This window comes from Fistularia commersonii, chromosome 1, assembly GCF_037954325.1.
Source record: "Fistularia commersonii isolate RoL2024-O1a breed Wild chromosome 1, RoL_Fcom_v1.0, whole genome shotgun sequence".
Classification (NCBI taxonomy): domain Eukaryota; kingdom Metazoa; phylum Chordata; class Actinopteri; order Syngnathiformes; family Fistulariidae; genus Fistularia; species Fistularia commersonii.
Window position 1 is genome coordinate 28,522,254 of NC_141284.1, and position 27,648 is coordinate 28,549,901.

At 45.7% G+C, this 27,648-nt stretch overlaps 1 protein-coding gene across 2 annotated transcripts; it reads left to right on the top strand.

The window, feature by feature from the left end:
- Nucleotides 1–637: 637 nt before the first annotated feature.
- On the top strand, nucleotides 638–27,476 carry trip11 (thyroid hormone receptor interactor 11). 2 transcript variants are annotated; one of them, XM_086158798.1, is made up of 21 exons: nucleotides 638–1,245; nucleotides 5,001–5,077; nucleotides 6,542–6,652; nucleotides 7,000–7,302; nucleotides 8,308–8,376; nucleotides 8,457–8,622; nucleotides 9,904–10,221; nucleotides 10,407–10,447; nucleotides 10,534–10,632; nucleotides 10,862–11,056; nucleotides 11,321–14,389; nucleotides 14,488–14,628; nucleotides 16,493–16,686; nucleotides 20,579–20,742; nucleotides 20,854–20,957; nucleotides 21,445–21,544; nucleotides 22,111–22,192; nucleotides 24,250–24,364; nucleotides 26,178–26,300; nucleotides 26,926–27,070; nucleotides 27,150–27,476. In XM_086158798.1, exons 1-21 carry the CDS (start codon nucleotides 1,107–1,109, stop codon nucleotides 27,365–27,367), a joined length of 5,973 nt encoding a protein of 1,990 aa, XP_086014924.1. In that variant the 5' UTR covers nucleotides 638–1,106; the 3' UTR covers nucleotides 27,368–27,476. The 2 variants fall into 2 exon arrangements, with proteins under 2 accessions (XP_086014924.1, XP_086014932.1); XM_086158806.1 differs by lacking the exons at nucleotides 20,579–20,742; nucleotides 20,854–20,957; nucleotides 21,445–21,544; ... (3 more) ...; nucleotides 26,926–27,070; nucleotides 27,150–27,476 and adding an exon at nucleotides 16,873–17,516.
- The last annotated feature ends 172 nt before the right edge of the window (nucleotides 27,477–27,648 follow it).

The following is a 27,648-nucleotide window of genomic DNA, read 5'->3' on the forward strand; positions in this document are numbered from 1 at the left end:
CCCCCCCCTTAGCACATTGTAGTTCTATCAACAATTGCTGATAATAACAGTATTGGGGTAAATCAGTGTTGTGTGAAAAGATTGCCCAGAAGGAGACTACATAAGTTTAAGAAAAAAGAAAAACACCCAATGCATTGCTTTACATACAGTACATAATGTCCTTGCAATTACGGTGACCTGGTCCAGAAATACTTTAGATATCTTAATATTCTGCAGGTAACTTTGTGATAGCATGGCCTTGTCATTCAAATTCCAAATACTTTATGTGAGCCTGATGTGCAATTTCTAGCAACATGGCAAGGAGTTTAAAAACATTTTGTCCTGACAAAATTACACTGAGGATACAAGATAATAAAAAAATGAAAAATAAAACTATTCTCATCCCATATAGTAAATTGTGACACATATTTGAATGGAAGATGTGCATCTGCCTAGTTCACTTGGTTTGCCATTTTTATTTAATCTTACTTGTTTTCTTATTTTCTAGTGGGTTTTGCGCTTTACCTTTAAAAACATCTTTAGGCCTCTGATATCCCACAATGCACCGCGCCTGTGCACCGCGCCTGCGCACAGCGGCTGCGCACCGCGCCTGCGCACGGTGTCCACGTCAAAGCTGACAGTTATCACTGCAGCCGAGCCGATAATGGCTGCAGTCGAGGTGGCACTTTCCGGGACCCGATTTGTTCAGACTGGAATTTAGGAAGAAAACGAAACAAAAGACGTGAATGAGGAAATAACACCTCTCGCAGTTTCCGCAGGTGACAAAGTCTTCAATAAGAGACCGGTCCTTGAGGTAGTAGCTGTTTTAGTGTGGAAATGTCGGCGAGCTAGCTTACCTGGACGAATTCCCACAGACAGGGAGTCAGCTGTTAAGTGTCCGCGGTCTCGGTTCACTCTGTCCGCCTTAAAAACAAACAAAAACCCCTTCGGCAGTGGAGAACGACGAGCTCATACTTACGTGAAGCCCATCAACACCGTCTCCGACATTTACAGGGCTAGCGGTCGAGCTTCATGACCAGGCTAACTTTGTCACCATTCGAGTTAAAGCTAGGCTAAGCTAGCCCACTCTCCGCTTTGTTTTTGTTTGGTCGGCGTGTCCCGCCGGGATGTCATCGTGGCTGGGCGGCCTGGGCTCCGGCCTCGGCCAGTCCCTGGGCCAGGTCGGCGGGAGCCTGTCGTCCTTCACCGGCCAGATCTCCACCTTCACCAAAGATATGTTGCTGGAAGGGGTGGAAGAAGTAGGAGGTGAGTCAGAGTGTGTGTGTGTGTGTGTGTGTGTGTGTGTGTGTGTGTGTGTGTGTGTGTGTGTGTGTGTGTGTCGCTTCTGGGGGCTTCACATGTGTCAGTGTTTTGAATTACCAGTCTGCACATAATACTTGTTTTGTTTTTTTACCCTTGCTACTTATTTCATTAACATCGGAAGTCATTAGAAATAAATTGAACACAGCATCAATGATCTGACCTTTTTAAGAATGATTCAATAATATGTTGGAATTTTAATGTTTTTTTTTCCGTGGAATATTCTTGTTTTCCTCTCAAAGGAAAGTCATGGATTGTGATTGTAAAGTAGATTCTGGCATGTTTGGAGTTTTTTTTTTTAGATTTTTCTTTGATTCAAAATTGATTTTTTGAGTTCACAACATAACAGTTTTTAGACAATGTCTTGTATTTGTATCTTGATTATATACTGCTCAAAAAAATAAAGGGAACACTTGAACAACACAATGTAACTCCAAGTCAATCACACTTGTGTGAAATCATAGTGTCCACTCAGGAAGCAACACACATTCATTTGGACTTGTTTTAAGGACATTACATCAAAGTTGGATCAGCCTGGAGTTTGTTTTTACACTTTAATTTGGAGTGTGATTCCTAATCCAGACCTCCATGGGTTGATACAATTGATTTCCATCGATCATTTTTGTGTGATTTTGTTGTCAGCACATTCCACTGTGTAAAGAGCAAAGTATTTCATAAGAATATTTCATTCATTTTGATCTAGGATGTGTTTTTTAAGTGTTCCCTTTATTTTTTTTGAGCAGTGTATTTTTGTTGATTAGTTTTGGTTTACTTCTTGAGGGTAATATGTGGCACTTTCAAAGTTTGACTCCTCTTGTTTGTTCATAGATTTTTCTGCATCTTAGAACAGTAACCTAAATTTATGTCTGGGTCACATACTGAGTACGATTATATTTCGACCCATTTTCTTTGAAAAGTGACTGTGAAATATCATCTTTATCTTGTAACTTTGTCCAGCTGTCTCTGCTTACTTGAGGTTTACTCACTTGTTCTGTGTTGAACAAACTTTCGGTTGGTGTTCAAGTTTGCTATCGGCCTCATTTTGTTAGCATTGCCCTACGGCGTAACTCAGCTTCCGACTGTAGCATTTCATGACGTTTTTCTCAAACTTTCTGTCGTAATAAGACAAGGTCTTTGGATGCTTTGGGCTTGGATGGATATTCCCTTTATGTCTTATTTTGACCATCAGGAAAGACGGATGTCAGCACATTTTTTTTACGATAATTATACTTGCACGGCTAAGAGATGGAAAAGTACCATCTTGGCATGGGCGGCGGACACCCAGACCTCCCCTGGGTTTTGAAATGTAACCACAGCACACTTTGAAGAAACCGTAGTTGTGTACAAAAACAAACAAACAATAACAGTACAACAACTGTAGGATTAGAGATTTCTTAAAGCGTGCTGCCTTTCTGTTGTTGCACCAGAGACATGGAGTTCCTCCTGCTCATGGTCGCTATTCATTCCCACTAATTACTGCATTCCTTCCTGTGTCAACTGCTGCTTCTCTGCTGGGTTTATAGACACTGGATTATTGAGCACATTTAAATAACACACTTTGGCTGGGCCACGCAGTAAAATACATGGATGTCTCAGTATTTGCAACTGAGGAATTTTACTTATCCCTGGAATGGTTTACGTCCATTTTATTCACCGACCTAACTGATTATGAGATTAGTTCTTCTTGGGTTCATTAACTTTTTTTATCAGGTTAACTCATTTTAAATTTTTTTTGTGACATTTATTTTGGTTATTTTCATTTTTCCACTCAATTTCCTGGTGACTTGGCTGATACTTTGCTGACTTTTATCAAGTGACAGATTGGCATATTACTCAGGAGATTGACTGAATTAACTGAAACTGACGGAATTTTACCGAGGGGGGAAAAAGTGATCTGGAAATTAAGGGTGGACGGCAAAAATAGCAAAGACTTTTCAAAAACAAACACCTTAGATATTATTACTAAGTGATTTTCAATAAATTGTACTGCAGTCGGACAAGGGGAAACTCGTAGGTGTGATATTACATTCTGGCATTTATAGTTCAGCCCGTCTTACTTTACACAGCGTCCTAAAGCTGCTCCAAATCCAAACCAACGAAAACCTTCATTTTTAGCTCGCCATCCAAAAGATTTCATCAGCAGTGAAGAATGTCACGCTGCGCCTCCGGGTTTGATCGGCCGCTGAATGGCAACAAACCTCCCATGTTTAGATTCTAAATGGATTATCTTAGTAATAGACTGACAGATTTATTCATTTAAAGGTGATTCTCTTTATCACTGTTGTAATTTAATGCTGTCAAAATTTCTATAGGTCCTGTATCTCTCACAATAACTTAGTTACACCCTGAAGCGCCGCTATTCCCAAAGCAAACAGACAGCGGGTGATAAAAAGTGACACAAAGGGAACTTTGGTCAACAATTTCCAACTCACAGCTTCAGAGGGGAAAGAAAAATACTGAGAACAACAACAACAATGATGAATTCTTTGTATTGTCGGCAAATCTTTTACATAAGGCATCTGCAAACCAGTCCATCATGTAATAAAAAATGTAATAAACCAAGCGCAGTCACTGGATTTGAGTTTGTCTGTAGCTTCAGTCAGGTAACTGGTGTCATGTGTTGACCGGGTTCAGCTGTTGGGATCTCACTGCCCAGATAGGATCTCCAGAAATGTTGGCCTCCTCAGCCCCACGTGTGTCTCCGTCATGTGAGCCGGGCCGGCACATATCGTCTGCAGACGAAAGCAGATTAAAACCAAAAAAAAAAATGAGCTCAGCAAGTATGAAATGAATGCTCTGTGAGGAAAGGGAGATACAACTTAGGAATTCATAGATAAGATGAAAGAACTGATAGACAATTTTACTGAGATTTAAATTAAGTAAAGGACAACTACATCTTGTTTTTTTTTCATTAAAAAAAAGCTGCCCCAAATGGTTACATGTTTTAATTCATTTTTTGTTCACTTTTTTTTTTTTTTTTTGATGTTGTTTTTTTTCCTCACTCATTTTTGGTTTGAATTTCACGTCATTTCTGAAATTCCTTTAAAGTCAATTTTATGTTTGTTTTTTTTGGATAGTTTAATGACAAGCATGAGATTTTAGGTTTGTTCAGCTGTTTGTTTATTTCCGCATAATTTTTGCAGAATTTTATTTTAAACGACTCAGAATCTATGGCTTTTTACTTAGAATAGACTGAATGGAATAACACGTCATCTGGATATACATTGTTGTTAAATTGGATAATTGTGAAATGATATTGCATTTAAATGCTATGACATATTTATCCGTCTTATTTATTTATTTTTTTTGAACATTTATTAGAACAGGTTCCTTAACAGAGTCATACACATTCTTACAAAACCTCATAAGAAGATACACATTATACAATATTCTTTATAGGTCACTTATTTCCTCAATAGCAAGCGAAAAATAAAACTTAAAAAAAAAACAAAAAAAAAAAAACATCTAACTCAGTCAAATAGAGATAATATCTTCATCTCTCCAAATATTTTTTTATGGGTGTCCATTTGTCAAGATATAGAGGTCTTATCCGTCTTATTGATCAGCCCTTTTATTTTTCATCTGTTTGGAAATATCTCCTCGGGTTATTTTTGCATCTTTATGGTCTCATCTGAAAGATTATGCTCTGGGTCGTCATTTCACCGCTGTTTTGAGTGAATGCTGTTTTAATGTGACTGCAGACACTGCGACGGAGCTGCACGTGTCCAATTCCAAGCTGGCGGAAGTGGAGACTGCATTAGCCACTCAGAAATCTGAGGTGAGCGTGCTTCTTCTAGTTGTTGTTTTATCTTCATCACTACCAAAGATTAATGATAACATTCTTTCTGAGCACCTGGTTGGACGTGCTGCCCCGGCAGGAAAGGGTCGGCTGCAGGAAAAAGTTTTGCTTACATTTGAGCGAGTCTTTCTCGAGAGGGGAAAATAAAAGTGGGTGTGACACTGAATCACCTGAATGGCATTTGGTCATTTTCCTGTATCATATTCACAAACACAACACCGTCATTTCTGGACTACAAGCCACTACTTTGTCAAACGCTTCGAACGCTGCGGTTTGAACGACGATGCGGCTAATTTTCGTTATTTTTTTTGGCCTAACGAGCTTCACGGCATTCAAACATTTAGCCTCGTCACATCGGGCCGCTGAAATGAGCGTGAAAGTCTGAAGGCGTTCGATTCCGACAGCGGAGAAGACGACTTGAACGGTTTTAGTGTGCAGGAGGAAAGCGGGGATGGAAAATGGATGGACGGCTGGACTTTTCCTTGTCCTGTTTAGTTTTCATCTTTTTCACCAGCCGTGTTACAGCCACTGTTTGGGGAAAAAAGCCTTTCCGGTACATATCTGTGAATGTTACCAGTATGCATTGAATTAAAAGTAAAAAAAAAAAAAAAAAATTCAGTGTAAATATCTCATGTTAAAACGTGGACACCTGTCGCTTATATGCTGTATGTACACATATATTTATTTCGTTATTTTAGCCAGTGCGCCCAATAGTCTGGATAATATGTTAGTTCCTGTGCAGTTGAATCGTGCCTGAAATGAAACAGAAATTTGGGGGTGAAACCCCTTAGATTTTCTTGCGTTCATCACACATTGAATAAAGCTGAAAATGTACCCAAAATATCAACATGATGCAAACACTGTCTCATTCCTTTATTCATACTTTTCTGACCTTTGAGCGCTATTTAAATGTTTTCACATCAGAGCTGATTTCAGCAGCTCCGGTGGTGGATGCCACCAGGGTGCACCAAATATCCATTTTGAGTAAAAGTAACAAAACATCACGTGACGTGAGACACGCTCACTCGATTTAAATCTCCAAATGATGAAATTCAAACTTACCAGGGCTTGAAGTATTTGTTCATCCTGGGATTAAAACCGGTTTGACAAACGTTTGCTGCTAAGCAGCCTGGATATTCTCGCTGTCGTCCTTCTATTTTCCATTTTGTCCACAAGGATGCTTTTTTTTTTTTTTTGCATCCTAACGCGTCCCTAAGGCAGGTTTCACACACCTGCAGACCACACACAGCATGGAGGACTGGCGCCATCTCGTTTCAGAAGTGGGTATTGCAACAACAAACACCGCTTCTTCTCACTTCCTTCAGAGTTGCAGAAGTCCTATTGGTTATTGGATTTTTGTTGAAAGCATTATCATTGTGTGCGTGTGTCTGAAAGACCGGCTGGTTAGTGGTATCGACCGAATCTCTCCCTTCTTGTTTTCAGTACGAGCGGCTGAAAAAGCTTCACGCAGAGCTGGAGGAGAAGCTGGAGGCCTCGGAGATCCAGAATAAGCGACAGTCTGCCGAGTACAGAACCCTCGTACAACAGAAAGACGTGTGTTTCCCCGTCCAAACCGTTAAAGCAGTTCCTGTTAATTTAATGAACGGCGACACACACTCGAAGGACGAGTTTCTTGCAAATGTATCACTTTTTTGTATAGATTTTTTAAGTTTTACCCTAATTTCTCGCAGAATTTTAGTTTATTTCACCCTTTTTTTAAGCTGTTTTCAGTCTTTTTTTATTGAGTAAAATGTGTTATAACGGTTTTTTTTTTTTTGCCTTTCTCAGCATCATAACTTAACAAAAAAAGTGCTCTTTGCTTGGTTTTGATTTTAAAAGGGGACAAAAAAAAAAAAAAAAAAACACGAGAGTGATGTCAAAGTTCACGGTCTTCCTCCCAGGTGGAGATCAGTCACCTGAAAGCTCGGCAAAGTGGCCTTCAAGAAGAAGTCCAGTCTCTGCAGCAGTGGGACCCGTCAGCGTCCGCTTGCCCGGCGGTTCTTCCCGTCACCACCGCCTCCTCCGTCACCACCTCCTCCTCGGCCTCCCCTTTCCTGTCCCGCACGACGGCCTCCCACCAGGGTTTCCACGGCGATGAAGTGGACCTCGGCGACGTCATCTCGTCCCAACAGGAGATCAACCGGCTGTCGACGGAGGTGGTGCGCCTGGAGGCGGAGGTGGCTCACTGGAGGCGGATGTCTCAGGTAATTGGTGAGAGATCCAACTGCGGGAGGACAAAGTCTCCGACATCAGACGGACTTCTTAATGTCCTGATGGAAAAACACAGAGTGAAGTTATTGCTGTCGTAAACCTGCGAATAGTAGCGTTGTTCTCGTTTCCACATACCCTTTTTCTCACTCTTTGCAGATGCGACCGAGACATCAACCTTTATTTAGTTAGCTTAGCTATCCGTATCCCATCTCAGTCAGATGTTTTTTTTTTTTTGAGCCACTCAGTGTCAGTATAAACTTGTCAAAGTTACATTACATTACATTACATTGCATTTGGCAGACGCTTTTATACAAAGCGACTTACAATAGAGGACATAAGGACTGCAAATACACTTGCAAATACAAGATGCACAGGAAATATACAGAACAGTAAGCTGGGGTTAGTGAGGTTTTTTTTTTTTTTTTTTTTGGACAGAGACACACAAATGTACACACACACACACACACTGCATAGCCTAACTTGCTGCCTCACCTGATCTGGGGCATCAGCGCAGTAAAAAGTCCTGAAAGAGAAACGTTTTTACCTGTTTCTTGAAGGTTGAGAGAGATGATGCTCGTCTTGTTGCTTCTGGGAGTTTGTTCCACCACTGAGGTAGTAGAACTGAGAGTTTGCAGCTAAGTGGACTCACCGATGAACTAATAATAATTTATTCTTTATCAACCCCCTTGGGTTGCCTAAACTGTTTCAATTTTGATAAGAAAAATCTCAAAAGTGGTACAAACTGGTGTCACAGCACATGATTGAATTATAAATGAAGTCCGAAATGTCGACCGTCATCAGCAGCATTGAAAAAAAAAAAATCCCACACAATTGTAGTTGTAAGTCGAGTAAGTTTACTCAAAACAAGAACTTCGTGAGTTCCTTTCCAGGCTGCTCTTAATGCACTGTCTTATGAGTCGCGGACATGAAGATCCCTGGTTGGTCATCACCTGCAGTCATGAGGGTGTAATTCCAGTTTGTTTTTATTTCTCCATCAGGCATCCACAGCAGCAGCAAATGGAAACGGGGACCAGGGTGAGATCCTTAAACTTCAGCGGACCATAAAGGTGAGTTCTGCTTCTACCAGTACTCTGCGAGAGCGACCCCGCCGCCCGTAACCTGGATTGAAATCCCCCCATCGGAGCAGGAGCTGCGAGAGGAAATGAGCCGCGAAGTGGACGAACACCAGCACGAGCTGGCGGCTCTTCAGGACGCCCAGCGGCAGAAGATGTCGGACATCACCCGGCGACACAGGGAGGAGCTGGCGGAGTACGAGGAGAGGATCGAGGAGCTGGAGGAGCAGATTCAGAGCGGTCAGTGGAGCTCGGGGCGGCAGCGACGGGACATTTCAGACCCGAGTGGTGCGTTATGTAACGACTAAGAGCAACCGATGTTGCCCCGCTGGTTTGCGTGAAATCAGATCGATTAGGAGAAGAGCCGAGTGGCCTTTGAGTAACCATGGCAATAAAAATAACCAAAAAATATCCTGAAGGAACAAGTGGATTCTGGACCGCTTTGCATAAATCTGAAAAATGTATCTCACAAAATGCTGTTGTTGAGGTTTCAATCACCCATGACAACTGAAATCACCAAAACCCATGGGGGGAAAAGACAACCCACAGGAATAAATGACATGAGGTTCGGAAAAACTAAAAATAAAAGGAAAGGTGTACAAGACAGTGGTGAGACCAGCGATGATGTTTGGACTAGAAACTGTTCAATGACCAAAAGACAGCAGGCAGAACTAGAGGTTGCAGAGATGAAGATGTTGAGGTTCTCTTTGGGAGTGACCAGGATGGAGAGGATCAGGAATGAGTCTGTCAGAGGAACAGCACATGTTAGATGTTTTGGAGAGAAGGTCAGAGAAGCCAGACTGAGATGGTTGGGTCATGGACAGAGGAGGGAGAGAGAATATATTGGTAGACGGATGCTGGAATTGGAGCTGCCAGGCAGGAGGTCTGGAGGAAGACCAAAGAGAAGATTTATGGACGTCGTGAGAGAGGATATGAAGGTAGTTGGTGTGAGAGAGGAGGATCCAGAGAATAGGGTGAGATGGAGAAAGTGGATTCGCTGTGAAGACCCTGAAGGGAAAAGACCAAAGGAAAAGAATAATTTGTCACAGGGGTGCAGGACATGTATGACCGAGACAAAGTGATGATTGAGATGGTTTGGACATGAACAAAGGAGTGTTCATGGTGAAGATCTGGGTAGAAGGTTGCTGAAGGTGGAGCTGCCAGGCAGGAGGTCTGGAGGAAGACCAAAGAGAAGATTTATGGACGTCGTGAGAGAAGATATGAAGGTAGTTGGTGTGAGAGAGGAGGATCCAGAGAGTAGGGTTAGATGGAGGAAGTTGATTCGCTGTGGCAACACCTGAAGAAGAAGAAGAAGAAGAAGAAGAAACCTTGATGAGGTTTAATACAGACAAGTCTAAACATCCCCTTTCTGCAAATAATGGCAGGTATTTTTACATTTCTATGGCTTTGTTTCACTTGACGCCAAACCTCTGTGTCTGCAAGTTGGAAAAACCTGCCATCACCTTGTTTTCACCACACGTGAGATGAAGTCGCCTTCCCTCTTCCATTGTACCTCCCCAGGTGGCGCCCAAGCCGGCTCCCCATCAGAAGCTTCTAAAGTGCTGGAGCTCCAGAGAAGCACGCAGGAGGAAGCGGAGCAACGGGAGAAGAAGCTGTCGGAGCTGTCGGCCAGCCTGGAGGAGGCTCTGCAGAAGCAGGGCTCGCTGCAGACGGAGAGGGACGAAGCCCAGGAAGAAAACGCCGGCCTGCTGGAGAATTACACTCGGCTGCAGGCCTCGGTTGCCGAGCTCCAGACGCGAGTGCAGGAGCAGGAGGGCAAGGCCCTGCAGAAAGCCCAGCTAGAACATGAGATCCAAGTGCTGAGAGCCAACCTGGCAGGTAACGCGCCAACTCGGTTTCCGGCCGGTTTCTGCTATTAAAGCGCGGCTAAAATATTTGACTTTATTTCTTTTTCTTGTACGTTTGTGAAGGTAATAAAATGTTCGCCGAGCTGAATCCATCAACATTTTGTAGTGGAATCTAGATGTTCAACAACAAACTCAATTATGTTTGTTATTTTCCAGCTGCGGAAAAAGAAGTAGAGGGATTGAAAAGCCTGGGGGAGGCAAGTGTCAATGCAGAAGTTCGATTAGATGCTTTCTCTTTGCAAGAGTTATTTTGATTTACTTTATCAAACCTTCTTGAATCCAGATGGAACCAAAAGAAGAAGTGGAACATGCCGACATCTTAGAGCTGAATACCATCATCGGGACGCTGAGACAAGAGAACCAATGCTTAGAAGAAGAGAAGGTTTGTCTAATAGATGGGAAATACTGAATTCTCTATTTGTTGAATATCTGTACGCAACAGCCCGCTTGTGTTCACGACTACTTCTGCTTCTGCAAACCAACGGGAACATGAGATCCTTTCATCATTTTTTTTCCCCCCAAGTCCTCATTCTCAAATGTAAACACAAGCATCTTGTCCTGGTTTGCTCGAAAGAATCTACTTATACTAATTTTTGGAAATTTTCGGGCAGGTGAAGCTGCAGGAGAGGCTAAAAGCGATAGAGTCTGAAGAAAGATGCGGAGATGGTGACGAGTCTGAGTCGGTGGAAGACCTGAGGACGGAGCTGGAGAGGAGAGAGAAGGCCTTGAGAGTCACCGAGGAGGAACGGGACACCTTGATGTCTGAGCTGGAGGAACTGGACCGTCAGAACCAGGAAGCAACTCAGGTAGGCCACAGTTTGCGACCGTCAACGCACAAACTCATACTCCTCCAAAAAAAAATAACCCTTGAGAAATATTGAACGTTCCTCTCATATCGGTTCTGAGTGATTGATTGATCGATTCAGTCCCAAAAATATGCTAAAAGATATCTTCGCATCTTCGCATGCCCATATTTTTAAAGTCTATCTGTACAAAAATAAGTTGGAGAAAGAAGCAATGAAACAGCAATCCGTTGCTAATGATCTCAAAATGGATTTCTCTTTTTGAAGCATATGATCTCCGTGAAGGAGCAGCTGTCAGACCAGCTGAAGGAGGTGGAGTCGGAGCTGACGGCAGAGCTCAACGCCGCCAAAGACCAGAACCGAGCCCTGGAGCAGGAGCTGCAGACCCAAAAGGAGAAGTCCGCCCAGAGCGCTTTCACCCTCAACGATCTGCACATGAGCAAGCAGCAGTTGGAGCGCACGGTGAAGGAGCTGAAGGACAAGCTTGGACGCGCTCACGAGCAGAACAAGGAGGCCCGGAGAGAAGCCTCGGAGCTGAAGGCCACGCTGCGGGAGCGGGAACGGCAGCTGGCGAACGCCAAAGACGAGCCGGCTAAGACCGGGGAGAAAGGGACGGAGGCGCCGGGAGCTAAAGATGAGCTGGCGAGAAAGGAGGGGGAAGTGACTGACCTCAGGAGGGAACTGGCCGAGGCGAAGAGCTCTCGGGAGAAGGCGATGTCCGAGGACTATGAGCTGAAGATGGAGAACGCGAGGCTGAAGGAGGAGCATCGGCGGGCTCTGGGGAAGGTGGATGAATTCAGCAGGCAGGCGAGGGAAGGCCAGGGGGCTCTCAACAGGACCCTGCGGGAGAAGGACACCCGCATCGAGGCGCTGAAGCTGGAGAAACATCAGCTGGAAGACGAGCTGAGGCGGGCCGAGAAGACGCTGGCCGAACAGGCGAAGCAGTACCAGCAGACCATCGAGGAGCTGAGCCGAGCGCGCTCGATGGACGCCACGGCTCTGCAGGCGGACCACGAGCGCGCCATCAAACTCAACCAGGAGAAAGACATGGAGATAGCTCAGCTCAGGCGAGACCTGGAGCAGGTGGCGTCGGACCACAGGGACACCAACGAGATGCTGGCCATCACCGTCGCGGGGCAGAAGCAACTGACGGATCTGCTGCAGGAGAAAGACGCCTTCACGGAGACCTTGAAACAGAACGCTGCCGATTTGCAGACGGAACTGGAGAGCAAACTCGCGGCGGCGACGAAGGACGCCGAAGTTCTCAAGCGCGCGGCGGAGGAGAAGGATAAACAGCTGGCCGGGATGAAGGAGGAGAACAGCCACTTGAAAGAGGAGATGGACCGCATCAGGGATCAGCAGAGCCGACCTCAACCCCTGGCCGAACCGCGGACGCTGGACATCATAACGGAGCTGGAGACGGAGATCACCCATCTCAAGTCGTCCAGGAACGGCATGGAGGAGGAGGTCCAGACGTTGAGGAGAACCGTGGAGGAGCAGCAGGCTTCGCTCCTCCTTTCCCAGCGGTCCCTCCAGGCTCAGCAGACGGAGCTGGAGCAGACCCACGCCCGCCACCAGCAGACCACGCTGAACCTGGACAGACTCATCCACGCCAGGGACGAGGAGATCGCCCGACTCCAGCGGGCGGCGGACGGACTCGGCGACGGTCGCGGTCGCGCCGACTCCCCGTCGTCCGTGCGGGGAGACGTCATCCTGCAGGAGGACAAGACCCAGTCGCTAAATCAGGAGAACGGCAACGAGAAGCACGACCTGTCCAAGGTCGAGATCGAGAAACTGGTGAAGGGGATCAAGGAGAAGGAGTCGGAGATCACCCAGCTGAACGAGAAGAACCTCTCGCTGACCAAGCAGCTGGACCAGCTCGTCGTGTCTCGCGACGAAGTGGGCAAACTGTCCCAGATGATCCTGCAGAAAGATCTGGAGATCCAGGCGCTTCATGCCAGAGTCTCCATGGGCGGTGGCGGCGGTGGCGGCGGCGGCGGTGGAGGCCACAGCCAGGATGTCATGTTCCTGCAGCAGCAGCTTCAGGCGTACGCCGTGGAGAGGGAGCAGGTGCTGGCGGTGCTCAACGAGAAGACCAGGGAGAACAGCCAGCTTCGGTCGGACTACCACCGCCTCATGGATATCATAGCGGGCAAGGAGGCGGCTCTGTTGAAGATGCAGCAGGAGAACCAGCGACTCTCCAACATGAGCGACCCCTCGGGAAGCCAGGAGATGTTCAAGGAGACCATCCAGAACCTGTCGCGCATCATCAGGGAGAAGGACATCGAGATCGACGCCTTGACCCAGAAGTGCCAAACCTTGGTGACCGTCCTCCAGTCCTCGGGCGGGGAGCCCGGGTCCAGCGCTGGGGGCGTCAGCAGCAATCAGTTCGAGGAGCTGCTCCAGGAGCGGGACACGCTGAAGCAGCAGGTGAAGAAGATGGAGGAGTGGAAGCAGCAGGTGATCACCACCGTCAGGAACATGCAGCACGAGTCGGCGCAGCTGCAGGAGGAGCTGATAAAGCTGCAGGGTCAGGTCTCCGCCGACAGCGACTGCAGCTCCAAGCTGGGACTGGACTACGCCAAACTGATCCAGAGTTACGAGCAGAGGGAGCAGAAGCTGGGGAGTCTGAGCCAGGAGCTCGCTCAGGTCCAGCAGACCATCACCAAGCTCAGCACCGCCAAGGATGTCCTGCTGGGAAAACTGGCCGGTGTCACCCAGGCTCCCGGAGCGGCGGCGGCGGCGGCGTCTCAGAGCGGCGGCTCCTCCCTCTCGGCCGAAACGCCAAGCCAACGAACGGATTCATCGGCGATGAGTCCGAAGCAGCAGGAAGATCTCCGGTCGCTGCGGGCTCAGCTGGCCGAGAGGGAAAGCCTGGTCCGGACCCTCCAGGAGAACAACCACCGGCTCTCCAGCTCGGCGTCGGCGTCGGAGAGCGAGCACAGGAGCCAGGCTGCCGAGACCCAGCAGGTCAGAGAGAGACTGGAAGCTCTTCAGAGGTCCGTCAGAGAGAAAGACCTTCTCATCAAAAGCAAAAGCGACCAGCTGGCTCAGGTCAGCGAGACGCTACGTAACCGGGAGAACGACAACGAGGTGCTGAAGCAGGCCGTCACCAACCTCAAGGAGCGCGCTCTCATCCTGGAAATGGATGTGAAGAAGCTGAAGGATGAGAACGAGCTGGTGGCGGCTCGCTCTCGGGAGAAGGAGACGGAGTTCAGAGCGCTGCAGGAAACCAACATGCAGGTGTCTCTCCTGCTCCGGGAGAAAGAGTTCGAGCTCGGCGCCGTGACCGATAAAGCCTCGACGGTGGAGAAGATGCTCAAGGACAAAGAACAGGTGAGTGGACCGAGCGGATCGAACCCCGGGATCCAAGAGGCCCCGGCGAGGAGACGCAGGTAGCTTCACGTCGGTCTTCTGCTCCCCTTGTGATCCAGGGCAAGTCCGGCGAGCTGAATCAGCTCCTGAATGAGATAAAGTCCATGCAGGAGAAGGCTGTGGCTTTCCAGCAGGAGCGAGACCAGGTGATGATGGCCCTCAAGCAGAAGCAGATGGAGACCACAGCGTTACAGTCCGAGGTATGATCGTGACCAGACCTGGGCGTTTTACGGCCCGCGGATCACATCCGGCCCCCCCGCGCCATTTTCTTTTGATTATTTTAATAAGTATTTTCAATCAATATTGAATTTAGAAACTCCTTATTTTTTCCTTTTGTTTCATTTTGAATGGATGAATACATACAAAATAATGTCTGTACGTTTATATGCTCATAAATGATTTTAAAGTTGGAGTAAATGCCCAAAAATGTAAAAATCAAACATTTCAATTTTGTTCAATTTACATGATACCTCGTCGGTCCGTGTGTGTGTGTGTGTGTGTGTGTGTGTGTGTGTGTGTGTGTGTGTGTGTGTGTGTGTGTGTGTGTGTGTGTGTGTGTGTGTGTGTGTGTGTGTGTGTGTATTTATATATATATATATGTATATGTATGTGTGTATGTATGTATATATATATATATGTATGTGTGTGTGTTTATATATATGTATACATATATATGTGTATATATATATATATAATATATATTTGTGTATATATATGTGTGTGTGTGTATATATATATAGAGAGAGATATGTATACATATTTATATATTTGTATATAGATATGTATACATATATATGTATATATATATTTGTGTGTATATATATATGTGTGTATATATATGTATTTGTATGTGTGTATATATATATGTATACACACACATATATATATGTGTGTGTATATATAGAGAGAGATATGTATACATATCTATATATTTATATATAGATATGTATATATATGTATATGTATATATACGTATATATTTATACACACACACACACACACACACACACACACACACACACACACACACACACACACATATATATATATATATATATATATATATATGTGTGTGTGTGTGTGTGTGAGATAGAATTTCAATCCAGAGAAGTATATTTGACTGGTGCAAGACATGTATGCTGGCTTTGAGACAGTGGTACGGTGTGCTGTAGGTGTGACAGAGAAGGTCATGGTGGAAGTGTGACTCCATCAGGGATCAGCTCTGAGCTCCTTCTTGTTTGCAATGGTGATGGACAGGCTGACAGGTGAGGTTAGACAGGAATCTCCATGGACCATGATGTTCTCAGATGACATTGCGATCTGTTGTGAGAGCAGAAAACAGGTAGAGGAAAATCTAGAGGTGGAGGTATGCTCTGGAAAGGAGAGGAATGAAGGTTAGTCACAGCAAGACAGAATACATGTGTGTGAATGAGAGGAACTCGGGTGGAACGGTGAGGCTACAGGGAGTGGAGATCAAGAAGGTGGAGGATTTCAGGTACTTGGGGTCAACAGTCCTTAGAGTCGGTGGTGTGGAAAGGCAGTTAAGAAACGGGTTCAAGCAGCTTTGAATGGGTGCAGAAAAGTGTCAGGGGTACGAAGAGATAGAAGAACATCAGCCAGAATGAAAGCAAAGGTGGAGGAGACAGTGGTGAGATGCTCTGCAAATTTTGTTTGTGTTTTATTTTATTTCTTCCTTTATTTGCAGTGAAAGAGTAATATCATTTTTACAGTCAAATAGTGTTTAAACTATATGTGCTTTTTAATCAATTCATCTTTTATCAAGTCACAGTTACCTCTTTGAGTTTATTTCATCCACATTGAGAACATAAATGACATTGACATGATGTTTTTTTCCACACTCCTCTCCCTCCAGACTGGAAAAAAAAAAAAAAAAAAAAAAGTAGAATAATGTTTCCACATTTTGATTAGCCTGAGGGCCTGATGATGGCTTATCATCCGGAGCTGCCAAGTGGAAACGTTTCATCATGTCTTAAGATATGCAAAAAGCATTTAAGTCTGCAACCGAAGCCTCACCGCCGTTATTGCGTTTTCTCCTGGCCGCAGCTGCAGCATGTGCGGGATAAAGAGCAGAGGCTCAAGCTGGAGCTGGAGAGGTTACGCAATCACCTCCTGGAGATCGAGGACTCGTACACCCGGGAAGCCCTTGCAGCAGAGGACCGCGAGACGGAGCTGCGGAGGAGGGTGGCCCAGCTGGACGAGAGGCTCGCCACGTCCTCCAGCGCCGTGGAGAACGCAAGGTTAGCGTGAAGGGGTCGATCCGGTAATAAAGCATTAACACGTCAGGAAGACTTGCGGTTTTGCCGCTGGAGAGGGTTCTGTGACTGGACTCCAGTCAGCCACAAGTCAATCACAAAGTGGGTGATTTCCATCTCTACAAGAATCACAAAAGAACTAAACTCAACTTTGACTTTCTTCTTCTTCAGGTGTCGCCACAGCGAGTCAACTTTCTCCATCTAACCCTATTCTCTGGATCCTCCTCTCTCACACCAACTACCTTCATATCCTCTCTCACTACGTCCATAAATCTTCTCTTTGGTCTTCCTCCAGACCTCCTGCCTGGCAGCTCCACCTTCAGCAACCTTCTACCCAGATCTTCACCATGAACACTCCTTTGTTCATGTCCAAACCATCTCAATCATCACTTTGTCTCGGTCATACATGTCCTGCACCCCTGTGACAAATTTTTTTTTTTCCTTTGGTCTCTTCCCTTCAGGTGTCGCCACAGCGAGTCAACTTTCTCCATCTAACCCTATTCTCTGGATCCTCCTCTCTCACACCAACTACCTTCATATCTTCTCTCACGACGTCCATAAATCTTCTCTTTGGTCTTCCTCCAGACCTCTTGCCTGGCAGCTCCAATTCCAGCATCCGTCTACCAATATATTCTCTATCCCTCCTCTGTCCATGACCCAACCATCTCAGTCTGGCTTCTCTGACCTTCTCTCCAAAACATCTAACATGTGCTGTTCCTCTATCAACCATTTCAATATCATTGAATTAGCACTCCTTTTAATAAAGCACTCGCTTTTCGTGGCTGAAAGGTCGAGTCCAGGGGTCGGCAACCTTTACCACTCAAAGAGCCGTTTGGAGCCGTTTCCCCACAGTAAAGAAAACATCTGGCGACACACAACCTTTTTGAAATTTAAAATGAAATAACACGGCATATAACTTTTTTTTTTTTTTTTTTTTTTTTACCTTTATGCCAGTGTTTCCCAACCACTGTGACGCTGCACATTAGTGTGCCGTGGAAAAATGCCCACTTTCACCCGATTGGTCCGAAATTATTTATCCAACGCAAATAATGTGTCTTCCTATGTCTATGTGGGCAGCGTGTCCATTCCATGGCAACGGGAAGTGAATTAACCTGTGCATCTGTGTATCAGAGGGATTAGTGAGGCTTTGCGTGATACATTTTTAAAATAAAAAGTACTTGTATCTGCGTAAACAAACAGGCAGCGTTGTTGAAAACTACCAAGATCAGTGAGAAAGCAGTGAAAGCTGCTATGAAGTTGCTGAACTCGTCTCTAAATCCAAACAGCAAAACATTAATACTACCTGTCGGAAAAATCATTGTAGAAGAAATGCTCGGCTCTGGCGTTGATAAAGAAATAGCCAGTTTTCTCCAATAATACCATTTCCAGACATATTGATGACATGTCTTTAGATATTGCAAAAAAGTGTTCTGGAAAAGTTGCACACCAGTGGGAAATTTGCATTGCAACTTGATGAATCTACAGATATTAGATATATTAGATTTCACACTAAGTAAATTGAGACTACGGTTTCATTCTAACTCGTTAAAAACTGTTTTTGACATATTTATTTGTTGGTGTGCCGTGTGATTTTTCTAATGTAAAATATGTGCCGTGGCTCAAAAAAGGTTGGGAAACACTGCTTTATGCTATGTATAAACAAAATATGTGTTGAGTATTTTTAAATCAATGAACAACTGCAGAAAAAAAAACTATATTACATTTCTGCATGCAACAAAACATTTTGAACTCGAGGAAAAAAAGACGTTGAGTTGAAGATTACTTTTAAGCAAAATACTCCGTGTCTACTTGAGTTCTTCTTATATTTATGAAAAAACTTAAATTATCCACCAGCATCAAACTAAAAATGCCATCCTCTCTCTGTGTGCTGTTATCCTTTTACTGGCGTGTGCAGTCATTTATGAAGAGCGACAAAAATATTTTGAAACGTTTTATTTAGATGTTACAAGATACCCCTAATCTTCACATTTAAATCCCATTTTAAAAATTAACAAACTAAAATAATTATTTCTGGTCTAGTCGTTGTGTTCGGATCACACAGAACTCCTGAAATTCATCCTTTTCCTCATAACCTGGCCGCCTGTCGCAAAGAACCGTTGACACTTGTTTCTGGATGTGAGTTTAAGGACATCTTACCGACGCGGCGGGAAAAAACAATGACAAACGTGGAAACTAAAATAGATGCTGAGATGCGTTTCAGGCCAAAGAGCTGCTCTTGGCTTAAAAGCAGTGGTTTTAACCACTAATCTGCTGTTACCCAGTCAATAATATTTAGATTGAGGTTTTTATCCACCTTGGAAACTCCTCAGTAAGTGACACAACCAGATTTTAACACATCAACTGTTATTTACTCTTTCCTTAGAACAGTGGTTCTTAACCTGGGTTCGATGGAACCCCAGGGGTTCGGCGGGTCAGTCTCAGGGGTTCGGCGGAGGTCAAGACACACATTGGTGATGACATCACCGGCCTCAGGTGATCACGCCACATAGCTCGGCCTATCCGTGCTGCGGGGATTTTGGCGCGATCAGTTGTAGTAACTTGTGACTGTCGTGATGGTACATCATGTGATATCTTTCTTAATATCTTAATCCCTTCATACTAATTATGTCGGGCAAATAAAGAAAGCAGTCAGAAGAACACGTACAATACGGATTCACACGAATGACGGAACGTGATTGGAATCGATGTCCTAACGGCATGATTTGCAAAGACGAGATGAGCAATTCTAGTCCGGCACCGGCAAAACTAAGGGAAGGCTTCCTTCAGCTGCATGGAGATGGGAGCTACAAGAACATAGCGCTTGCTGAATTCAAGGTGAAGGGAGCCAGATTCCATGAAAAGGCTCCTCCGCCTGTTCTTTGTACCCATCGACGAAACGATCCTCCATCCAATAAAGAAGGGTTCGGTGAATGCGCATGTAAAACAGGTGGGGTTCAGTACCTCCGACAAGGTTAAGAACCACTGCCTTAGAATATCCCTTTGTTTTTATTCTGATGTGTTTTGGTCCATGAATCGGTCGCACCTGTTCCCTTTAGGGAGGCGCCATCTCCTGCGATGATCTGTGATGTAATGACGTTCATTCTCAGCGATGATTCGTCCCTGACCTGAAGCACTTTGGTTTAGATGTAAAAAAAAAACAAAAAACTTCCCAGATACCCCAACATTAACGAAGGCTAGTTTATGCTGTCGAACGGGCCGCGTCTCTCGGGGAGGATAAAATTCAGGATTAAAAATCAACATTGACAGTGTACATCTCTCATTTCCTGCACCTGGAATGATCAACAAAAAGTTAGATGAGCGACATGCTATGGTATCTCCTCCCAGGAGGATTAATATTATGCTCAATGAAAAAAAGTCTCTAATCCTGAATCATTTTCCTCTAACCGTTGACTTTTGTTGCCTTCTACCTCGTACCCTCACAATCTGTGAGCTTTGACAAGCAGAGCAGTTCGTCTGGCCAGACTTTTTATTTGATTTGATCCTTTTATTTATTTTTTCCCCCCCGACCTCCGAGCTTCACTTACTGGCTTAAATTGGCCATAATTTCCCCTCTTGTCTATTATAATCATCATACTTGAAGACATTTCCTCTCCATTTGTGCTAGCCCTGGGCTTAAATGTGGTCATCTTTTTGTTTTTCCTCTACTTTAATGATAATCATCCCATGGGTTTGTTTTTTTTAGCGCGACGTCAGAGAATATCACCTTGCAGGAGCAAGCTTTTTCTTTTTTTCTCCCCCGTCACCGACTGTTTTGACGGAGCAAAATAGTCTTCCAGCGTCGCTGCCGTCGGACGTGCGGTGGACGGGTTTGATGGAGGCGACGATCGGTCTGATGTTTCCTCCGTTCTCCGTCCAGCCACCAGGCCAGCTTGCAGGTGGAGTCTCTGCAGGAGCAGCTGAGCGGGGTGGTGAAGCAGAGGGACGACACGCTGGCCCAGCTCAGGACCTCCCAGGAACAGGTCAACCAGTATGCGGTTTCCCTCTCCAACCTGCAGATGGTGCTCGAGCAATTTCAACAAGGCGAGTCGGACGTTTCTATAAAAGTCGGCCTTTTATATGTCGCTTTTGAAATCGAAGCGCTGCTGAAATTCTGCACGACTTTTGTACTTTTCATGTGTCCGAATCCTTCAGAGGAGAAAGCCATGTACTCGGCAGAGCTGGACAAGCTCAGGAAAGAGAAGGGGGACTGGAAAAAGAAAGCTCAGACACTAGAAGACCAGGCATCTGCTCTTCAGGTGGGCCAGAAAAACGTGACCAGAAATTCTGTTTTTTATCCACATCATTTCTGCCGTCAATATCAACACCTAATATGAGCATCATGAACTGAAAGTTTCAAAATTTGTCTTTTTTTTGTAATATTATTGTCAATCATATCTCAAATCATAGATGGTTTTTTTTTTGAGATGGATGAAAAAATGACTTTTAAAATGATAAAATCATTCATAAAACAACAAAGAAATCACAAGGTTGGACAGAAAAAATCCCGAAATTCCCCGTAATGTAACAAAATTAATGGGAAATTGTCCAAAGCCTTGCAATAAATCGCCTCTAAAAAAAAATATTTGTTTTGTAAAAAGAAAAAAATCAAATCGGGTTTACTTGAAGATAAACGACAAAGCAAATCCAAAGTTTATTGTGTTTTCAGATCTTGTTGATTTACTTGACCCTCGAACTTGCAGCTGTGTGAAATCCCAAATTCCTCCCTGTCCCCCCCAAAACCAGATAAACCTGGACGAGGCCAACGCCGCCCTGGACTCAGCCTCCCGCCTCACCGACCAGCTGGACCTGCAGGAGGAGCAAATGGAGGAGCTGAAAAAGCAAGGTGAGGAGCTGCAGAGCCGCTCAGAGGCTTTTCCTGCACCAACATTATTACACAAGGGAATGATTAGAATATCAGACGAAACGCAGCACAAACTTAATCCTGCCTTCAGGGACAAATAAAGTGGTTTTCATTTGGATGTGATAAATAAATGTCTTTTTTTTTTTTTTTTTTTTTTTGGCTTTCGTCGCACTCTTGTTTTTATTTAAGTGTTTAAAGACAACATCTGCCATTCCTTTAAGTGACTTCACCAGCAGGGCGTTCCTCCGAATGTTTACATACATTTCTTTATCCAGATAGACTCCACCTGTCAGACATAGTAAATACATCTTTAATCCAAACCATGATTGAGTGGGGTTTATTTTCTATTTTTATATTTCTTTGTTTTTGTTTCTCTGCTCTTTCACATTAAAGATCAACACAGTTTCTCTGGGCCTGATAAGAAGCCGTTCATATTCCGAGCTCATCAGTCACTTAGGAATCGTTTACGTTGGGTCTATTAACAGTGGACTGCGAAAACCAGCTGAAATGATTGATGTGTGTGTGTGTGTGTGTGTGTGTGTGCATAGTGGCAGTGAGGCAGGAGATGTTGGAGGAGGTGCAGAAGAAGCTGATGAACCTTCTGAACAGCACCGAGGGGAAGATCGACAAGTAAGTTCAGCCTGCCGGGGGTTCAAACCTTACGTTCCTTCATCCAGCCTAAATAAAAAACAGTATTTTTTTTTAACTCACATGGTTTTCATCGGTCAGTCGTTCACGTCCAAGGAAAATATTCTACCATTCGGGGGGATTGCAGAGGGTCTCTGTGCAAACGTGCATTCTCCTTCATGCAAAAGTTCATGTTGACGTTGGAGCTTGATGAGGAGAACCCATTGTATGCAGATGACACGTCTCATCATAACGTAACGCAAACACAACCAACGCAATGGCGTTTGGATCCCAATCACTCATTGGCCCTGCAGCAAAGCTAAAGAACACGAAAGCTCTTGTTCCTCCACCTTCCTCACAACCTCTGTATTTTCCACACGGAGAACCTTGAAGCTTCTGTCGCCTGGAGACAAAGTCCACTTGGATGTTTATTCAGCATTAAATGTGTACGTTGTCACGTAATTATGTGTTCCAGCGTATAAGTCGACCTCGGTACGGCCACATTTTGTGTGAATGCTTGGAGTTTCTGGCCATAAAATTTAATTTCTATGAAATTTTACCTCTTTTGGATGGCGGGATGCAATAACACAAGGTGAAATTGACCTTGAAGACAGTATTGGAAACCGTAACTATATCTTAGTATGACTCTATCAACAGAACTTGGGCTTCACCCTGAATCCCCTCACACACACACACACACACACACACACACACACGGTGTGAGTCACTGATTGGCAAGATTAAAAGAGAAGCAGATCTAGGAGGAAAAAAAGAAATAAACATAGTAATGAGATGCAATGGGTGTGAATCAGGATGAGAGACTTCAGGTCTCTGCACATCCACAGCTTTGCACATGTTATTAAATGGATTTAACTTTGCAACTTTGACCCGACTAAATCCCCCCACCAGCAACAAGGAAACTGTACTTTCTCTGGTCTCGTGTGTCGTACGCTTCCGATAACTTCTTGTCCAAATCTTCTTGCCTCGGCAACCGGACTTGAATTTCTTCCTCATCCGAGAAGCATCTTCAGTTCTAATGACCTGGTTTCCCAATATAAGTGCCAGGATTCGGGGCGGGTCCAGGTTACGGTGGCTTGTTGTGTCAATGGAAGAGTTGATGTTGTGAGGAGGTTGTTCTGCTAACGGAGGTGTCGTTCGTTGGAATGAACCTGGACTGGAATGTGAAAAGGAGTGAAACCCGTTGGATCCCGTGAACTGAGCCTCACGTGGACGTTACCGAGGGCTGCTTCCGGTGGTCTTTCCTGGTTGTTTGGAGGGTGCAGAAGGTCCTGGTCCGTCTTGGTACTGATCCCAGTGAAAGCTCATGTCTGAGGCTCCTCCTCTGTTCACAGACGGTTCTTCTGTTTTGACAAAGATGGCTTCTTTGATTCTTCTCTCCAACCGTCTGTCCTCTCTGACATCGGTGTCTTCAAACGAACGGCCCTTGTCCTTCAGGTGGAGGTGGACCGTGGAGTCCTGTCCTCGAGTGGTGTTCCGTCGGACCACCTGTCGGTGCAGAGGTTGTTTGGTCATCACAAGCCTCAATGCACGTGACAGCACACACCACCATCTGCACCTCGGGGTTTGAAATGTATCGGTAAACGGTGTTTGTTGAAGACGCTTTGACGTTTCTCCAAAATACCGGCAACCTACGGTATGATGTTCTCAAGGGCAGCCACAGGTTCTCCAGGCTTCCTAACGTGCTGTACCTTCAGTCTGGCTTCCTTCAGAGGTTGATGGGATGTTCTTGGCCCGGTGGTGTAGAGTTCTGATTGCCAGGACAGGAAGATTTCGACAAGAATTCACTGGATGACCGAGAACCTCCACAGACATGTTCTGATGACCTCATCGTTCTGCTGGAGTGTGTGTGTGTGCTTGTCCAGAATGTAAAGTACGTGATTAATAAAATCTGTGTGTGTGTGGGGGGGGGGGGAGTTTAGGGATTTACAGTCATATCCAGCCCCCTGACATCAACTTCACATTTCCCCCAAAAAAACAAATAATTTTCTAGAGAAAGTCCTTTCTGGCAGGTGATTGAATGCATGTTCCTCTCCTCGCAGAGTCCTGATGCGCAACTTATTCTTGGGCTACTTCCACACGCCGAAGACAAAGCGCACAGATGTGCTGCGGCTCATGGGAAGCGTCCTCGGACTGAGCCGAGAGGACGTGGAGAAGGTGAGAGACACCCCGAAAAAACACAAACAGAAAAATTCCTCTTTCCTACAACCCGGTACAAAAAAAAAAAAAACCACACAGTTGGGTAATACGTGTTATCGATCGGATGGATTTATCGCCTTTTGTTCAGCAGGAGCGGCCGCGTCGTGCGTTTCAGTGACCCGACATATTGGGATGTGGAGCTTTTGCAGCTGCAGGCCCTTGGCTCCTGTCAGGCCTGCAGTGTATAGGAGAGGTTAAGAAAATAAATACCTAACTGGCTCAGGCTTCTGTCCTCTTCTGCAGCTGCTCCGCCGACCCGTCTTTCCCAAGGAAGTTCCAAAGAGGTCGAGGTGTTTTTGTGACCTCCGTCACTGTCACACGTCACTGTCACCTTTCCTGTTTATTACAGGAAGCTCCAACTCCAGGTTGCGCGGGTCAAACATATGTTTTGTGTGTTTTTCACGCCGTTACGCTAATTTTGTGCGCAAACCGCCCGGCAGCGCGGCAACACGACGCCGTCTTGCACTGGACGCAGGAGACGGCCAAAAAAAAAAAAAACTCCGGATGTAAATCAAAGACAGATTCCATAATGGCGCGGCTTATTTATTGCTGGATATTCATCAGAAACACATTGCAGGAAATACATCTGAGAGCGGGCGCTCGGGCCCAGCGACATCTTGCAAATCGCAATGCGGACGAGCTGCAAAGACGTTGCCCGATCAGGTGGTGTGTGTGTGTGTGTGTGTGTGTGTGCACGCTTCTAACTGGCTGGTGATCCAGGGTGAACCTCTCACATCATTCAACCCCCCCAGTGGGCATTTTGCTTAAACATGCCCGTCTTGCATTTGTTGTGTTTTCTCTGTACTTTTGATCGTTTAGTCGCGGTTTAGTTTTGTTTGATGATTTTTGAAAGACTTAACTAACAATTTCACCTCCGGCTCTGGTGGTTTAAAAAAAAAAAAAAAACCCTCCTTGGCTCTGGAGTTCTGTTGCTCAACAGTGCTTGAGTTTTTTTTTGTTTTTTTGTTTTGTTTTCTGTTTTAAATCCAGGGCGAAAATTGGCTCAGCCGAGCCGCTCTCAAATCTCCGAAAAGCAGGAATCTTCGGTATATCAAAGCTGTCAACGCGGCTGCGTGTCAAACGTTTTTCTCCTGACGCGGCGAACATTAAAAAGTACTTTTCGCACAGGCGGCGCAAGAGTTTTTAATTTTCTGCTCAGAGAAAAAAGCACCGGCATCTGCATCCCACGCGCCCCGTAACACAAACGACCCTCTCAGCTTGCGAGATCTGCAATCGGGTTACAAAAATGAACAAAAATGACCCTCGAAATGTGTTACCCGGCTAAAAGTCAGAGCTCGGTGGAGGAAAATTCAAAACAAAGTGATCCAGAACTTCTGGCAGGCGCCGTTCAGGGCCTCCGTCCAGTGAATCCAAAGTGTTACCCAACACTCGGAAAGGCGAGCGGGAGAGGTTAAAACTCTGGAAAAGACTTGTTTGTACACGCCGGAGGTCGTTCTTCATCGCTCCCCTTGTCAATAAGCGGTGTTTGTTTAGAATATAACAACCTCTGCAGCTGCCGCTGGTCCTGTCGCATCTTTTTCACCGCCGCCGGACACACGTGTGTTTTCAGCGGCCCGTCAGACGGCATCTGTTTTTTTTTTTTTCCCCACAGAAATCAGGTCAGAAGCAGAGCGGAATCCAAGAAAGTCAAATTATATGTTGATTTATGGAAAAATGGAAAAAATCCACGCTTGAAATGAGGACTGAATGGTAAAACGCTCTACGAAGCGGGGTGGTTTTTATTGAAATAACGCCTCTTGGGACGTTGCAGATGCTGGTGGAGGACGCGGCGCAGGGCGTCACAGGCTGGGTTTCCAGCTGGTTGGGAGGAAGAGGAGCGCAGAGCGTCCCCAACACCCCGCAGAGGCCCAACGCCGCCCGGACGCTCAACTCGGTAAGAAAAAATCCAGAGGTTCGTATCCGCCTGGGTTTGGTTCGGCCCCCGGGGATCCGACGGCAACTTCCGGAAAATCCAGCCGGCGCTTCGGCGGAAAGTCGATCCAGGCTGAATCGTCCGTCACGAGAACCTCGACTTTCATACGGCCGCCGCCGCTGCCGGAATCAGAAATCAGACTCGTGGCCGTAATCGCATTTGTCGCGGTAATCCAATTCACCGCCGTAATCCGATAACGTGCTGGAATCTGAGTCGTCGTACCGGCCGCGACCCCGCCGCGCCGCGCCGATTCTCCAATTTTCACTCCAAACCAAACATGAAATGAACCTTCGTTGTTTGGCAAAAGGCGAGCCGTCGGTCAGGCAGATATCCGGAGAGAAATGGCCTGAAAATTGAGAATTAAAAGGAAGCGAGAAACTTCTCAACAATAATCTGTTTCAGGGAAATGACACAAAAGAGGCTGCAGGAAAGCAAACGGGAGGGGAAACATTTTTGGAAACGTTGGAAAGAAATCACTGCATTCTGACCAAAGTCTTTTCATAGTTCATCATAAAAAAAATACAAAAAAACTTCGATTTGGACGAAAACTCCGGTTCCTCTTCATCCACCTGTTTCGTATCCACAGTCCTTCTCCGAAATGTTTGTCAAGTTCCTGGAGATCGAGTCGACCCCTTCGCTTCCGGCCCCGAAGCTCCCGGTCCTGGACATCAAGCCCCTGAGCGCTCCGCCCCCAGGGAGAACCGCCAGCTCCGCTTCCGCCGCCGCCGCAGGTAAAATGGCCGCTCTGGGAACCTCCGCGTTTATTTTGTCGCGTTACAACCTGAAAAATTCGTCGTCTCTTCTTCCCAGCTTCGGCGGGCGGCGGCGCCAAAAGAGCCGGAGAGTCCAACCCGTTCCTGGCGCCCCGCTCCGCCGCCGTGCCGCTGCTCGGCGGGCCCGGCTCGGGCGCCGCGGGAGGCCACCTGCTCATGAAGCCCATCTCGGACGCCCTGCCGACCTTCACCCCCGTGCCGGTGGCGGCGGAGGCCAGCGGCGGAGCGGTGCTCAAAGATTTGTTGAAACAGTGACGTGCCGAAAGACATGGACGCGCTCGATCGGCCCTGTTGGTTACTGCTGCTTTAAGGAAAAAAAAAAAAAAAAAAAAAAATCCTGCAGAGGGGAGAGAGGAAAGAAAAAGCCAGGGAATTAATTTATATAAAAGAAAAAAAAAAAAAAAAAACAGGTCAAGATTTAGTTTGTTTTTAATCACTTCTGCGTTCTGCTGCGGTTCTATGCAAGTTTCCCTTCCCTTTTACTCCACAAGAAGCTTTAATTAAATAGATGCTGACCGCATGATAAAGATCACCCG

Coding starts and splice junctions, on each gene's coding strand:
- trip11 (XM_086158798.1), top strand. CDS start 1,107: ATGTCATCGTGGCTGGGCGGCCTGGGCTCCGGCCTCGGCCAGTCCCTG. Junction 1,246..5,000: donor AGGGGTGGAAGAAGTAGGAG/GTGAGTCAGAGT, acceptor ATGTGACTGCAG/ACACTGCGACGGAGCTGCAC. Junction 10,448..10,533: donor GATTGAAAAGCCTGGGGGAG/GCAAGTGTCAAT, acceptor TCTTGAATCCAG/ATGGAACCAAAAGAAGAAGT.